The 15293-nt window shown below is 34.8% G+C and overlaps 2 protein-coding genes across 2 annotated transcripts in view; both read left to right on the top strand.

Annotated features, from left to right (window-relative positions):
• The first annotated feature begins 147 nt into the window (after positions 1 to 147).
• Positions 148 to 2130, top strand: LOC117232631 (mitochondrial import receptor subunit TOM22 homolog). The gene is made up of 4 exons (XM_033492135.1): positions 148 to 308; positions 394 to 491; positions 707 to 812; positions 883 to 2130. The coding sequence occupies exons 1-4, from the start codon at positions 287 to 289 to the stop codon at positions 1086 to 1088; spliced, it is 432 nt and encodes a 143-aa protein (XP_033348026.1). The 5' UTR covers positions 148 to 286; the 3' UTR covers positions 1089 to 2130.
• Positions 2131 to 4132: 2002 nt separating this feature from the next.
• LOC117232512 (hemicentin-1-like) overlaps positions 4133 to 15293 on the top strand; it is a 103204-nt gene continuing 92043 nt past the window's right edge. Inside the window, exons 1-4 of the mRNA XM_033491901.1 lie at positions 4133 to 4216; positions 4486 to 4587; positions 5826 to 5889; positions 6276 to 6403. The gene's annotated coding sequence lies outside the window, so the exon portion shown is untranslated. The remainder of the gene's footprint in view (positions 4217 to 4485; positions 4588 to 5825; positions 5890 to 6275; positions 6404 to 15293) is intronic.

Genomic DNA, 15293 nt, shown 5'->3' with positions numbered 1-15293 from the left:
TCCTATTTTAGATTATCTTTTTTACTCAATTTAATTCTGTTTCTTAATATTATTATATATTTATAAAAACATAAATAGAAATATACAATGCATCTATATATTCTTAGGAACTATATAGAGATTTATACTTTAAAAATTGTCTAGGGACTTTTTTCAGATATTCATCTGAACATGCGCCATTCTAAATACAATTTAGAAACCTCCACGACCATAGCAAAATCAGAGTTGTTCTGTATCTGCTTTACATTGGTGTGAATTTTCATACATATAATATTTATCTTAATTTATGATGTCCAGAGTAGAAGAAGGTGAATTTTAAAATTTAGTTCATGAAAATAAAGCACATCGTTCATTCGTTTATCAATCGTCAATTATTTTCTGATATGACTTCAGTCGAAGAAGTAGAGCAATTGGATAGCGGCATGGGTAGTAGCGACGCACATTCTCCCGAAGTGAAATCGCTTCTTCCTGACGATGAGGATGACGAAGAGGTATTCGATTTTGATATACAGTGATTACGTATTAATGTGATAAATAAATGAAACTTTGCATTATTACGTGTCGTTATTTTTACGGATAGCAACCATAATTAATCTTCAGGAATTAACCAAATATTTTGTTTCCTACGAATCATGCTTCCGTGTTGCGGCTTAATGATATTAAATTTTCGCTATGAAAAATGCAGTATCTTTGAGTTTGTTTTTAGGATGAAAGCTTGGCAGAACGATTATTGGGACTTACGGAAATGTTTCCGGAAAAAGTACGAAACGTGGGATATAATATCGGCTCTTGTTTATGCAATTGTATGAAAGGTCTGTATTCTTTAATTTCAGATATTCAATGTCACATTATAAATAAATGATACATTTTGGTGTTTTGTAGGATTATATGTGTATTCATGTTCAGCAGCATGGGTATTCTTCAGCTCATCTGCTATTTTATTTGCACCTATATTGTTTGAGATAGAACGAGTACAAATGGAAGAAGTACAACGGACGCAACAGAAGCAGGTCTTGCTAGGACCTAGTAAAGCCATGTCAAACGTGAATGCATCAAGTCTTCCAATGGCTCCACCAGTTCAGCAATAATAGCAACGATACCATTGATGTTGCATTCAAATTACCATAAGTCGAACATTCTGTTCACTGTTTATATTTATATTAGTATAACTTGAACCTATTCTAATATCTCACTGATATCTACACATCCATAAGATTATCATATTATTCGCTATAAAAATCTAAATGATACATAGAAGAATGAAAGGAATTAAAGCGAATTTAAAAATAATATCTACACTATGTTTATTTGTTTTTGCTTTTTTCTTTTTAGAATATCTGTTTTATACCAAAATGAATTCACTGACATTTTATCATATCAAATTTAAGCATCGTACTATTTACTTATGAAATATTAGTAAAACGCTATTCGATTACGTGTAGTGCACCGTTGTCTATAATCTATAAAATCATTAAATCCTTTCGTAATGTTAGCGTCTATAAGGTATTGCATGTTGTATCATAAAACGTTGAATAAACATATACTGAAGAATGTTTTTCAATATTGTCAATTATTATAGAAAATGTTATAATGGTGATTGAAACAAATTTTTGTTTGTGTTTTCCAAATATACTTTTATGAGTTACGTTTGAAATTTTTGGGTCTTGCTAACGTTTTTTATGTTACATTTGGAATTTCCGACATTCAAACACATTTTTAAAGGTAACCTTAGGATCTTTCGGCTCCTAAGTACGTTTTTTACGTTTCCGATTCGGATTCTTCGCTTCTAAGTGCATATTCAAGAGACCGGTTTGAAATTTTCGATAACCAATAGGCTCTAATTCGCTTTTAATGAAAATTTTTTTCAAGATTTTTTTAGCGGCACCCTCGGGATAGTTGCAATTAATAATAAAACAATTTGTACAGAACTTGAACGTAATTGGATAAGTAGAAAGCGTGCCTCTGGGTCCTTAAACAAAAATAACTATTCAAATGAGCATAAAATCCATTTTATTTCATTATTGTCTAAGTCATTGATTATGTCAAAAAGTACGTTAGATGAAAGTTGTAGATCTAGAGAAGGAAAATCTTTTATGTTTTATTACTTTTTTTCGCGCGTCAAACAGTCTCCGGAAAAATCGCAAAAATTATGTTTTTAATCTTTGAAATATAAATCTTAATGATCTTAATAATCTTTATCAATAAAGCCTAGAAAAATGTCTTTTACATTCGATCTTAAAGGATTATTCTTTTTTAATTTCAGAAATTTCTTGACAAACCAGGAAGCTGCACAATTGTAAATTTGTTGTAATGAAAATTGGTAAATAATGTGTAATAAGAGGAAAAAAGTTTGAATGGAAAATAAATTGTTCATTTTTATCTTTATCCTTTTACAAATAATTTTCTTTTGTACGATTAGGAAACACCTCCCTTTTCCGTATCATTGACAATTTACAGTTATATATTCACGAATTCCAGCTCTTTAATAAATTTTCTTTTTTCATACCAAGTTGATGGTTTTGTCTGGAGAATTTGTAATCGCATCCAAATCTTAAAAAAAAGCTTTATTTTGGATGGAAACGAATTGTTCAATACCTCTCTCAAAAATGTCAGGAATTTCATCGACTTGCAATAATTGTATTTACTTTACGCTTTCTGATTCTGTTTCGCAATTTAAGGTATCAATCATTCTCTGTTTTAATTTAAATGAACTTTTCTAGATCTACAACTTTTATTTGATGCGTTCTTTTTCCATATAATTAATAATTTAAAAAATAATTTAATCGAATAAAATCATCTTTATGTGCATTTAATAATGCACTATAATTATTACAAATTGAAATATTGCATAAATCATATATTTATAAATTTTATTACATTATTTTGGCTATAAGTTTCGCTATTGTAGTATAATTATTTTTGTCATAAACTGGCATTTAGCATAAATTAACACAGTTTTAAGACAAAAACTAGTACCATATAAGTGTAAATTTACTTTTAGCGCGTAGAAAGTATAAAAAGTGTAAAAATTGTAAAAAATGGTTATTGTAATAAATTGTTGAAGGCATCAGTTTGCAATAAAAATTAAAAAATTATTAAATTTGATTGTGTTATAATGGAAAAACCAAGTGTATGCCATTAGGTATATAAGGAACATACGACTCGCGCGCGTGCTCATTTGTGTGTGACCTTCCGTACCGTGAAGATCGAAGAACTTTTACGAATTAAATATTCCATTTATAACATTTGCGCTTTTAATATACATTTAAACTATTAATTTATAACATTTAAACTATTGATTTACAACATTCAAACTAATAGTTTATTGTATTTAAACTGTTAATGTATAACATTTAAACCATTTATTTATTACGTTTAAACTATTAATTTACAACACCGTTGGACACGGTGGGACACCATAGGATGCGTGCGTTTTAGTCTTAATTAATTATATCTATGTTAAGTGCATTGTGGCTCCATTTTGTGCAATGATACTTATCCATCTTGGAACGAAAAATAAAATTCTATTATCCTTTCCCGCTGAAACTGGGGCTTATTTTGTGCACAGAAGTGTATCGCGTGAGCCCATTGATTCTTTCGAAAGATCGCTAACTCGTTCGTTCGTGCCGCGATTTTTATTTTATTCTCTGATTGATCGTGAGTTTCTCTTTGGCTTCTCTCTACCTTTAAGCGAAATTTAGTTCAGGCATTTCGGAGTTTATAATTTTTCGATATTTTCAAAAGTTTAGTGTCGCGACAATAGAATATTAAACGGCTTAGTATAACGACTCGTATGTTCCATTTGCGAGACACGAAATTGTATATACAGTTGTCAGTGTCATTTTCTATCTCTCATTTCAAGTTGGACAAATGTGTCTTTGATATCGAAGGCTGCCAGTAGGGTTACTAATTATTGTACGAATTATTTATAAGGATCGATGTAATCATTGTGTGGTATATGAATATGATGTATGTTTTGTTTGAAATTTGGATAGATTCGTTTCCACGCAGCACTTACTGCACATATGAATGTTTTTGTAGATGTATATATATTTTTTTGTGTAGATCGTTCAACCGCGTACCTGCTTGTGCCATCGATTCGTGCGTCCCCCTCTCCTTCCCCAACCGCTTAGGATGTTGCTCAGCGAAATTAATGTATAAGGAGTTATTCAGTCGTTTACATTTCATGCAGATAACATGTTTCGCGTTGCGTTAGGTATGTAACGTATTCTAACCTATTGGCATGCTTTCTTCATTAATTTCTTTTATTATCGTTTATATCTGGTTATTAATATCGTTTGATTAATACACGTTCATTTAACGATTCATCGAACATTAAGGTAATGAAACCAAGTCGTCCATTTACTAATGATACTGTTACCGGTAACTTCTATCGTAAGCTTTTATAACAAAATTTGAGTTTGATTGTGTTTTCATTTAATTATTTTATACATTTGTTTTAACTTTTAGTTGTTTCTTGTGCAGGTTATTGATTTATAGCAGGGATAATATAGAAATAACAGGAATATTGATATGTGGATACAACGACGATTAATGATCAATCCGATGAATTTTCATGGAAATTTGGTAATGTTTAATTTATTTTAACCAAGGCAGCTATGCGCGAACGATTCTATTGTCTTTTTATTCGAGCATGGATAACATTTGATATACAATTTATATTTATTTTAAAATATATTTAATACATATTTCATAATAGATACTTTCTTAATTTTTTGGAATACCAAGATGAAAGTAAAGACGATTAAATAAACCATTGTTCTATTTCGAAGATATGAAATCATTTGCTTATTTCAAACGAATCTTTAACAAATTGTCTTATTGTTTCAATGTAATCCGCGATATAGAATTCCTAATAATTTAACGATAGTTTCGTGCAGACAGTTAGTGTAGTTTTAACTTATTTCGATAGACATTGTAACATTCACTTGTAGAATTCAAATTTTTTTGCTATATTATGTGAATTTGCTACAGTTAACGTCATATATTGCAACTTCGTAGCTTATATTTTTTTCATAAAGATGGCGCGCTGTTAGACTCAAATACTTCAAAACAAAGTTTCGCGCGCGTTGTGTAGTATTCTTTAAGTATCCTTAGTTGTGAATTTTCTAATTATTGCAAATATTTTGAAATATTTATAACACGCGACTATAGTGTATTAGCGAAGTGTATATTTTGTATTCCAATAACGAACATTCGCAGTATAATTTTTGCAAATGATTACATCTCACTTAAGGTATAAGCAGTTGCTCACGATAATGTAAATCACGATAGTTTTGATTAAATTCAACCAAATGTCACATGCGAAAATAATAAAATTTTATCAATCAAATTTGTACGCGATATTAGAGTTCTTGTTCGCTGATTATAATTTTAGCGATCGCGATAACGTAGTCTTATTTTATATTCTTTTGAACATTCTTTTTCAGTATTAGGCCCAGTGCATCTCTCAAGAGGACAAAGCCTCTGCAGGAGCTCAAGATTGTAAGCAGTTTTATATATTGTATTTCAATTTGTTTTATTTATATTTTCTTTGAATTATTGTTAATTATACAATAAAAATGATTGATAATTTAGAAAGCTGTAAATGTCCTTTTTAATTGAAATAAAGTCTTAACATTTAAGTACAATAAAACTGTCTAATACACATAAAAAATTACTGAATTCTCAGTGTTTTGTTCTCAAACTATTATGTTAGAGTTTAAATTTACATACTTATTAGAATTTAGTCTTTATTACTGCTAAAGTTCCATGTTTGTTATTGTGTATTAACGATATTAATGATATTTTATGTTTTGTTATAGACATATCACAGATTGAACTTCTTTGCCTTCTTTGGGAATGTTCCAACAGTGGGAAGCCAAGAATGTAAGTAACTTTACATATCATACTTGAAATATGTATGTATTCTGTATATTTTTCTTTGAATACTATTGATTAAGAAATACAATTTGATTGAAAATTTCATAGGTTAGGGTTTTATAAGATTATTCTTCTATTAAAATAAAAAAAGTGTTAAAGTCTTAATACCAAATTATAAAACAAATGACTAATATATTTAAACAATCATTAGATTCTTGATTTCTAGATTTTAAACTTTTATATTAGAGTTTCAGTTTTTACATTTATTGAAGTTTATTAGAATTTCAATCTTTATTATTAATAAAGTTACGAATGTAATAAATTTCCATTTTTCATAATCTCCAACTTTCCAAATAATCAGCGATCACTCATCGTGTTTTGTTTTGTAACAGATTTTTCACAACCTCCATTTCCACTATTGGATTTTCAACGGTTCCTGCTTGATGTTAGTTTTCCTGTTGATATTTGCTGAGAGAGTGCAGTATCGATAGTAACGTTCACCGCTTCTCTGCTTCTAATGGTGAGTCACATGCATTTCTGTTCCTCGGGTCACCCAATCATGTCGTAGGATGAAAGGTCCGAATCGGCACGGGTGACTGGTTGTATTATGTAGAATTTTTTGCGAGCATAGTGACCGCGGGTATTTTTTATACCCATGAGTAGTAACATTTTTTTTTATCTTTATTTATTAGTTCAGGATAGGTCTTCTTGCACATCGCGATTATAATAATTAGTCTTTTAATAATTAATTTAAATATATAGATTTGAGAATATATTCGTGGTACTTACAAATATGTATAGTAGTATTTGGTATAAATATTTGCAAAAGGCAAATATCTAGACGAATATACTTGTATGACATAAATATACTTAATCTTAAGCAATGAATTTTAGTATAAATAAGAGATATCGAAGCGATTTCGTTTGAGCATTTTGTAGCGGAGAAATTGGATGCTCTCCGATTTCGTTGCTATGAAAAATGCAATTTTCACTCAATAATAATGACGATTCATGCAATATACGATACAATAAATAATCTTCAATTTAATTTTCTCTTTTGTACAAAATACAATATTATTATATACAATATTAAGTCACTTCTTTTATTTGACTTTAGATATTATAAACATCGGTAGAATTTAAAATATGAATTAAAATTCATTTTTTGTCGGTACAAGAATGTGTGAAATTTTATGTGCAAGAAGAAACTTCGCGGCAGGTCGATTTTTGAATCAAAGCAATAATTTTGGACGCTGCCTCTGCATTTTCGGAAATATGCTTTGACGAAGAGATTGCCTGAGATTATTTCTATCTTGGTAATAATTTAGTCAATTATTCCATTTCATCAAATCTTAGTCTTTTTTCCATTAATGTTACTTTTTGGATAATATTAAAATTTCAGTAATTTAGTAAATTAATAAAATAGAGTTATCATAATCCGAAACGAAGTAATAAAATATAAAATTAAAGAACGTTGGTCCGTTAAATACAAATTAGACGAACTAATTATGTTTTTAGATCAGGATTTTCAGATTTAACCCTTTCCGTGCCCATTGTCAGGACCTCATTCACGTGCCCAGGCGCTACTTGAATGGGAGAAAGACATTGGGCACGATGATCTAGAATTAAGTAATGTAATAATTTCGCAGCGACTGACGATGTGTTAGTGTATCGTGCACGACGTATTTTCCACATTGTGTGTGTGTGGTTAGGCTGTGGAATTGCGTCGTTTTTCTCATTCGCTGCAACTTATGATATTAAAAATGTTGAGACATATATTAATTCAACTTATGTATCAATACAATCGCAATTCATGGTAATGTCATCTACACGATTAAGTGTAACCACGCTGTTAATATTGCTGTAAATTATGATTATAATTCCAGTACATTTATTTTAACGATATAATTTTTTTAGACGTGTTTTATCACGTTTTGCGCAATGGTCACTAACCTTCGCCAGTCGATTTCAGGAAAATGGTACGTAAATTAGAGCGTGCATGTTGTATGTCAAGCTCGGGTGTCGGAGGCGTCCCGGGACGTTCTCTCTAGTGTAGGCTCTTGCGCCCGGGTGTTATGTGTGAGAACCGTGGAGCGAGTGCGTTGGTGTGCTTGTTTTGCCATTTTTTAAATGTAGGATTAGGTAGGATAGGTAGTATACTTTCTGGTGTGTCTGTTAATTATAAGTAGGTAGGGCCGGGCAGGTTGGCACAGTCTCCGGTCGGGTAGGCGCGTTTTCGTGTGACCAACCTGTTTCTGGAAATCTAATTTGAGAAATCGACGGTGAAACTGGCACGGGTAGAGCATGCTCTCGTCTCTGGTTTTGCCTATCAATTTTTCGAACTTCGCGGTCGCGGTCGCGAGTGGGCTCGAAACGAACATTTATCGCTCGAGCATGCACATGCGAGTGGGCAACGATCACTGCTGTGAAGTCTCGAGCTTAGATTTAAATTTCAGCGGGCATTGCGCCCGAAGAAAGAAGAGGCTATAAGCCGAAGAGGCCCGGCAAACTGCCACTCAAGAGGGCAACTACGAATGACTCCCCATCCTCTGGGTCATGCAGAGCATGGAATGTCATTATTGTTACTACTTTGTCACTATGCTCGCTTTTAGTATTTTTAGTAGTAGTAGTAGTAGTAGTGGTAGTAGTGGTAGTAGTGGTAGTAGTGGTAGTAGTGGTAGTAGTGGTAGTAGTGGTAGTAGTGGTAGTAGTGGTAGTGGTAGTAGTGGTAGTAGTGGTAGTAGTGGTAGTGGTGGTAGTAGTGGTAGTGGTGGTAGTGGTAGTAGTAGTGGTAGTGGTAGTGGTAGTGGTAGTGGTAGTGGTAGTGGTAGTGGTAGTGGTAGTGGTAGTGGTAGTAGTAGTAGTAGTATGCTTTTTTGGCCGACGTATATATCGGTCCATCGTCCCATTGGGCAAATCGCGATTTTTCTTATTAGTGTTGCGACAAATTAATTACGGGTTGTATTAGAGTTGCGATAAAATGATAATCGCGTTTGCTTTAGAGTTGCGAATTACGATATCGGGATTGTCTTTTGCAATTTTTATTGTGAACTTTTAGAATTTATCCTGTTTTCTATTATCTAAAATTAGATTATAAAAATGTTAGTTTTCAATTAATTTTATAGTATTGCAAGTAGCAATACTAGAATATTTGAAATAGTTTTTTCATGTAGTAAATAGTAATTTTCATTGAATTTACTTTAAAAGTTAGCGTTGCGATATTGTACCATCGTGAGTTCTATTAATTTTTCCCTTTAGCGTTGCGATAATGAATGATCGCGTTTTGTTAAGTAGAGTTGCGTTTATAAAATGCCTAAATGCCCTCCGACTGTATTTGTCGGACACTGCTCCTGGATCACACGATACAGCTACAAGAGCTGTACTAATGTGATCGCTCATCTACCTCCTACATGGTTGCACTGGGATCTCTCGCTATTAGTGTTGCGTGTTGCTTAAATACGAGTGCGTAGATTTATATTTATTAGCATTGCGTATCAAATTTCGTGGATGGGTCGCGGGTAGCATCCGGTGAGATCCGGGCAATCGGTATTATTTGATATATAATTACTAATTGTATCACTATACAGCAAAGCAATTAACTGTATAACTGATACAATTATTAATTATATGGCAAGTAATATGAGCTAATTGGCTGCGATCCTGACTGGGTTTTCTTTTCAATGCATCTATGGTATATTATATTAGCGAAATATAATTCAGATATAATTTAAAAGTGTAATCAATAATAAGTACTTTTTATTAATTTTATAAGTTTAATGTTCCACATTTCATTTTTGAGTTTTATATTTAGATGTAGTTAAAATTTATAACCATTTACGAATCTTTGTACGAAATTCTAGACTGTCTTATGCTTTACTAACATCTTCATAAATGTTTTCCAATCTACGCTCTTTTGAGCATTATATCGTAGACGAGATACCGAACAGACGTGGCAAGCAATCGATGCAATGCTTTCTCATGACCCATGACTTGTTTCGACAGTTATTTTGAACTCCTTACCATTTTCGTGTCACATGCGATGTTATCGATTTAGTCTAATACCAGATAGTTCCTATATTCACCGTAGCAAATCGCAGAGGGCTTAAAAAAGCAATCGAGATCGGTATTTTAGAACGTGAGACACAAAGTCCCATGCTTTGTGTAAGTATGTAAGTACATACTTATATAATATATAAATACATATATTGTACAGCAGGGAAATGGGAAGAATCCCCCGCGACACAGGATAAAGAAGCTAAGTATGTGTTTACTTACTAGGTATGTGCATATACCATTCTACATCGCTCATCGTCACGCGTTGCCTACGTTGTTTTGTTTGTATATGCGATACTTTCGGCCAATAGGCATGTTTGATTTTACGATTGCGTCGAGTCTGTCAGAAACAAGCAATCAGATCCGTACTTCTTTCAGAGGACTTCTTACCGTCTTCGTCAGTATATGTATTATCAGAGAGGAAATCTTCTCTGGTATTACATGTATATTACGTAGATTAAAATAATATGAAAAAGGAGTGAGCGATGAACGAATATGTTAGGTGAGACGTACAAAAGAAGCGTATACAATAATCTGTCCGTGATTGACAGATGTTGATACCAATCTCGAGCAGTTATCGTTCGTTAGAGAGGGTAGGCGAAGACTTGGCTCTTTGCAGGAATGCGGTTGGGGAAAAAACTTCTTGAGGTTTGCTGATTACGACCGGAGGTAACGAGCTCGGTGTAGGCCCCCTTGTAGTGGTAACAAATACCCAAAACTAACCTTAGTTTAACCCTAGTGTGGCAACAAATGAAATGCTGTTCTTTCAGGGTTGGACCAAATTTCTCTTACAAATTAGATTAAAATCTAGAAAAATTGTCTAGAAATAAAAATGGACTCTATATTGCGATTGTCTTCTCTATGCATAGTTTCGTTTTGTATTTTATGCTTTATTTCTATTACAACATAATTTATTTTATTACAACTAACGGAATGATTGTATCGAATTACATGATCACAAGATTTTTTATCTTATATTTATTATTATCTTATATTTATATTATTATCTTATATTTATTCTCTATTGGATCGAATGAAAGGTTTCTTCGCTCGAGATGTACTTTTTTAAAAGATCCTTCAAATCACTCGGATCGTCCAGATTATCCGCGCTCATCGAATATCTCTTTATTTTTTTAATCGCTCTTATGATACACTTATCGAATCTTACACTCTTCTTCTTCAACTTTTGATAAGCGTACTGTAATTCGCTTGCTTTTGTGTTTGAGATCGGAATTGATTTTCCTTAAGGTATACGGCTCGTTCTTCAAAGCAGCTTTCTCCGATTCTAACCGATCCAATTTCGAAGTGGCCGTATCCAGTCCAGCCCGTAAAGACTCTTTTTCGTCCCTCAGTGTCGTCAATTCCGTTTTCAATGCTCGAGGTTCTTCAGTCGCGGCTCGCAGCTCGTCCTCCCTTCTCTCGTCTTTCGTGAAATTAACAACCAAGCTGCATCTCAGAGAATTTATCTCCATTTCGAGGGCACTGCTCCGCACTTTTAATTTGTTCACAGATTCCATTAATTTCTCGGTTTCTGTTCCGTTGTCAACCTGTCGTAAGGATAATACACTCGTCCGGCCGATACGCGTTACTGCTCCTACGTTATTCGTACTATTACTCGAGTAGCTATCGATCTCTTTATAATAAATATTCACCTTCTCTACTAATTCAGTTTCCTGCTTTCGAAGCTCATGCTTCGTGCGAGCCCATTGCATTTTAACTTTAAAGTTCTGACTCCTCAAGTTTAATATCTCGAATCTTAACGATTCGTTTTCTACAATTACTTTCTTTAGCTCTTGTCTCGCTTTCGTTAATTTTGTTTTGTCATTCGAACGTTTGCCAGATTTGCTATTGCAAACTCGCCATACGCCCCTTTTTTCCCCGTTTTCTATCTTGAAGATTTTGCATCGTAAACTGCTCACATACTCCTGTTCCAACGATTCTTTCTCTTTTCCCAACGTGGCGTTCGTCATCTCTAAAATTTGTAGTTGCTTCTCGAAATGTTGCTTTCGTTGTGAATTTTATTCAGTCTGAGGTTCAGCTCCTCGCCTGCTTTCTTCAACGTCTCGTTGCTTTGCCTTACCTCGTCGAGAGTGGTTCGTAGAATCGTGCTTTTCGACCTCGTTTTACTGTAATCAGTTTTTAATTTGTTTAATTCGACAGTGAAATGTTGTTCGTTCACCGTCTTAACTTGCTTCAATAGATCGTTTAGTGTGACATTGTCCTTGTCTAGTTAATACGTGTAGCGAGTCGATTCTTTTCTAACAGAAGGGTTTGCACGCGGCATTCGAAGCTAATTTACTTTAAATTCAGTTCGTTCGAATCACCGTGCAGTCTCGAGTTTTCAAATCCCTGGTCGTTTTATTTTATTCCCGGACCTGTTCAATTCCGTTTGCGTATTTTCCGATTTGTTACTTAAATGTTCGTTGCTCGTTCTAAAGTTTCTGATTTCTTCGAGTAGACCGTCGCGTCCAAATTTATGTTTATCAATTTCGTCCTCAAACACGGCACATTTGGTGCAAACGTGATTTACGAATTTTTCTAGCAGCTTCTTTTCGATCTTTATATTCGTCAAATTCGCGCTTAATCGCCCCTTTTCTTTCTCCAAATTTTCTATGTGTAATTCGTTGTAATCGGATTTTACATCGACGAGCTCTCAGTCGTTCATCGGCTGTAGCTTTTTCCGCGCCTACTTGATACACGAGCACACACTTGATACACTGTTTTTCCACTCTAGATGAAAAATGTTCGTTTCCAGTATTGTCTTAGCATCGGGAAAATGTTGCAATTTAATTTTCAGATCGGCATTTTCGAGATTCGCGTTATCGAGACTCTCGTTCGAAGTTGCCAAGTCCACCTTGAGTTGGTGTAATTCAGCGTTCATCCTCTCCATCGCTTCCTGCGAGCGCATTGCATTCTCATTTTCCTTCGCGGTGCTTGTAGTTTCTTGTTTGCATTTGGCTCCTTCTAATTCGTTTACCTTATTTTGTAAGCTTTCATTTTCCTTCGAAGTAATCCGAAGGCTTCTTGTCAAGTCCGTGATCTTGGCGTTTAATGCTTTCTCCATCCTGTTTCTGTCGATAAGAACGCTCATTGTTCGTGTTTCTTCTGCACAGCTTTACGAATTTTGTCCATTTTTTTTTAAACAATGCTTCCTTATCGCTCTGGAGATTTTGTAATTTTTTTCTCGTTAAACTCTCTTCGTGTTTCACCTGTTGCAGCTTCTTTCTCGAATCTTCCTGATCACACTGGAGCTCCAACGCTTTCTCCTCCATCGTCTTCACTCTCCTCCTCAAACCTTTGTTCTCTTCCATTAGCGTGACAATTTTTTCCCGTGTATGATCCAATTCTTTTCCCTCTTTGTTCCAACAAATTTTCAGTATCGAACAATTCCTGGTCAAGAACGTTTATACGCGGGTTTTTCTCATTCAGTCGCGGCTTTAATCGAACGATCAACTCCCCTGTCACGTCGGAGACACGAGAAATCACGAAACCGTGATAGATCGCCGGTGATCTCCTCGCTTCGCAGTTCGAACGTTTCACGTTTATTCGGAGTTAAGTTTACTTTAGCAAGCGATACTCAATACAAAAAACCGATTACAACATCGTACGTCTTATTATCGTACTCGGCTCTCAACTTCCCGATTTATACTCTCCGGCTCCTCCACTTACACTCTCTGACTTCTCGACTCACACTGCCGCTTCTCAACTGACACACTGCGACTTCTCAACTAGCATTATGGCCGTTCTAGCATTCCTTTGTCTGTTCCTAGGCCTACCACGCATGTGTTCCTCAGACGCTCGTAGCCAGGGTCACATAGGCCTTTCCTACGAAACTATACATTTGAAAAGACCGACGACACATTGATAGACCCGACGGCACTTCGGCTCTTGCGACATTGTTCATGGTTAACTGGATGTTTCTTAGGCCTTTTCACCGATACTACAATAATAAAATTTATTATGCAAATCTAATAGAGCGACGGCTCAAAGTGTTACAACAGAACGATTCAAAGTGTTACAAGAGACTGATTCAAAATGTTTTAACAGATTGGCGCGAGCGTTTCTTTTGGAGGGTTTTATACTGAAGTTTTAGTCCCTTTGGAAGGGTTGTTGTGTGACGTATCTCAGAGGTGTCTATTCTGTTACTATTTGGTTATTGTCTCGATGGTTGTGGTATGCAGGAGGTCTACCTGCCCTATTACTGTGTAACGGTACTCGACAGTAAATTTTCTAATCGGTTTCTGTCCCATGGCTCGCTACACAAAGAATATTTTAAGCTAGCCTAAGGCCCTGCTGTAAATCCGAGGTGTATGTGTTGTCCGTATTTTTCCTCCAATTTAAATGCGTGGAAAAAAAATCGGACTCCGGTCACCGGGATTCGAACCCTGGTTCCCCCTTGGAATCTAAGACGCTAACCACTGCTATTTTTTTTCTTAATGATGTTTATTTAACCCAAGATACAATTTTAAATACATTTTGGTATTCGCAATAAACGGTGAATTTTTGTAATGATGTGTTAGGCAAAGGTACCGATACGCGACGGTGCGACGTAGCCATGCTATATTATGTGTCGGTGCTTTACATTTTTCGTGTTTAATACAATTTTATATGAATTTGTTTCTTTTTTATTTTTTCTGTCCTGAAAACTTGGTCGCAAAACAGGACGCTTCGGTAGTCTGCCTGTCGTCGTCCGACACTAGTTAGTGTCGAGTGGTAGTATTTGCTGCTGAGTGCCGCCACAAATCTTAGGATTTATTTAACTAAGGTTCTACGAAGGAACAAATAGTCTGTGTCTTAATAATCCCTAAATCTATTACCTATTACGGCAGGTACGTGTACCTAACAGAGGTATAGCGGTACAGGAGTCGAAGGACGACGCGAGTCAAGAGCGACTCATGCTGTTGTTTTGCCTCAGAACATTGACTCAGAACATTGACTCAGCCTTGACGCAGAAATGTAATGATAAACAAACTCCGGGCAAAACAATGTCGCATGCAAATTCGCTAAATTCATTCTCATCGACATCTCGATTATCCAATCGCTGCTATTACTTGTCAAACTCTGTAATAATCACATTTGTATCAATAAATATCATCTATAGTATATAACAACGATGACCAATTCACGCGAAGATTCGTTATACTCCCCTAACTCCAATGATAATCCGACATATATATTGTTAAATATACTCGAGTGTTTGTTCCGCACCTATCACGACCTATCCACCTCAACTGTTTCTGAGCGGGTGGTCTCCTTGAGCGTGCGACACTCCCATCCGCTCGATTCTCTTGAATATACTTAGACGATCGCTGGATACGACGATCACTTCTAACTGCTTGATCTCGTGACACACTCTA

Source organism: Bombus vosnesenskii, unplaced genomic scaffold, assembly GCF_011952255.1.
Source record: "Bombus vosnesenskii isolate JDL3184/JDL3185 unplaced genomic scaffold, Bvos_JDL3184-5_v1.1 scf7180000013289, whole genome shotgun sequence".
NCBI classification, from domain to species: Eukaryota; Metazoa; Arthropoda; class Insecta; order Hymenoptera; family Apidae; genus Bombus; species Bombus vosnesenskii.
This window is presented reverse-complemented; position numbering and strand designations above follow the sequence as displayed.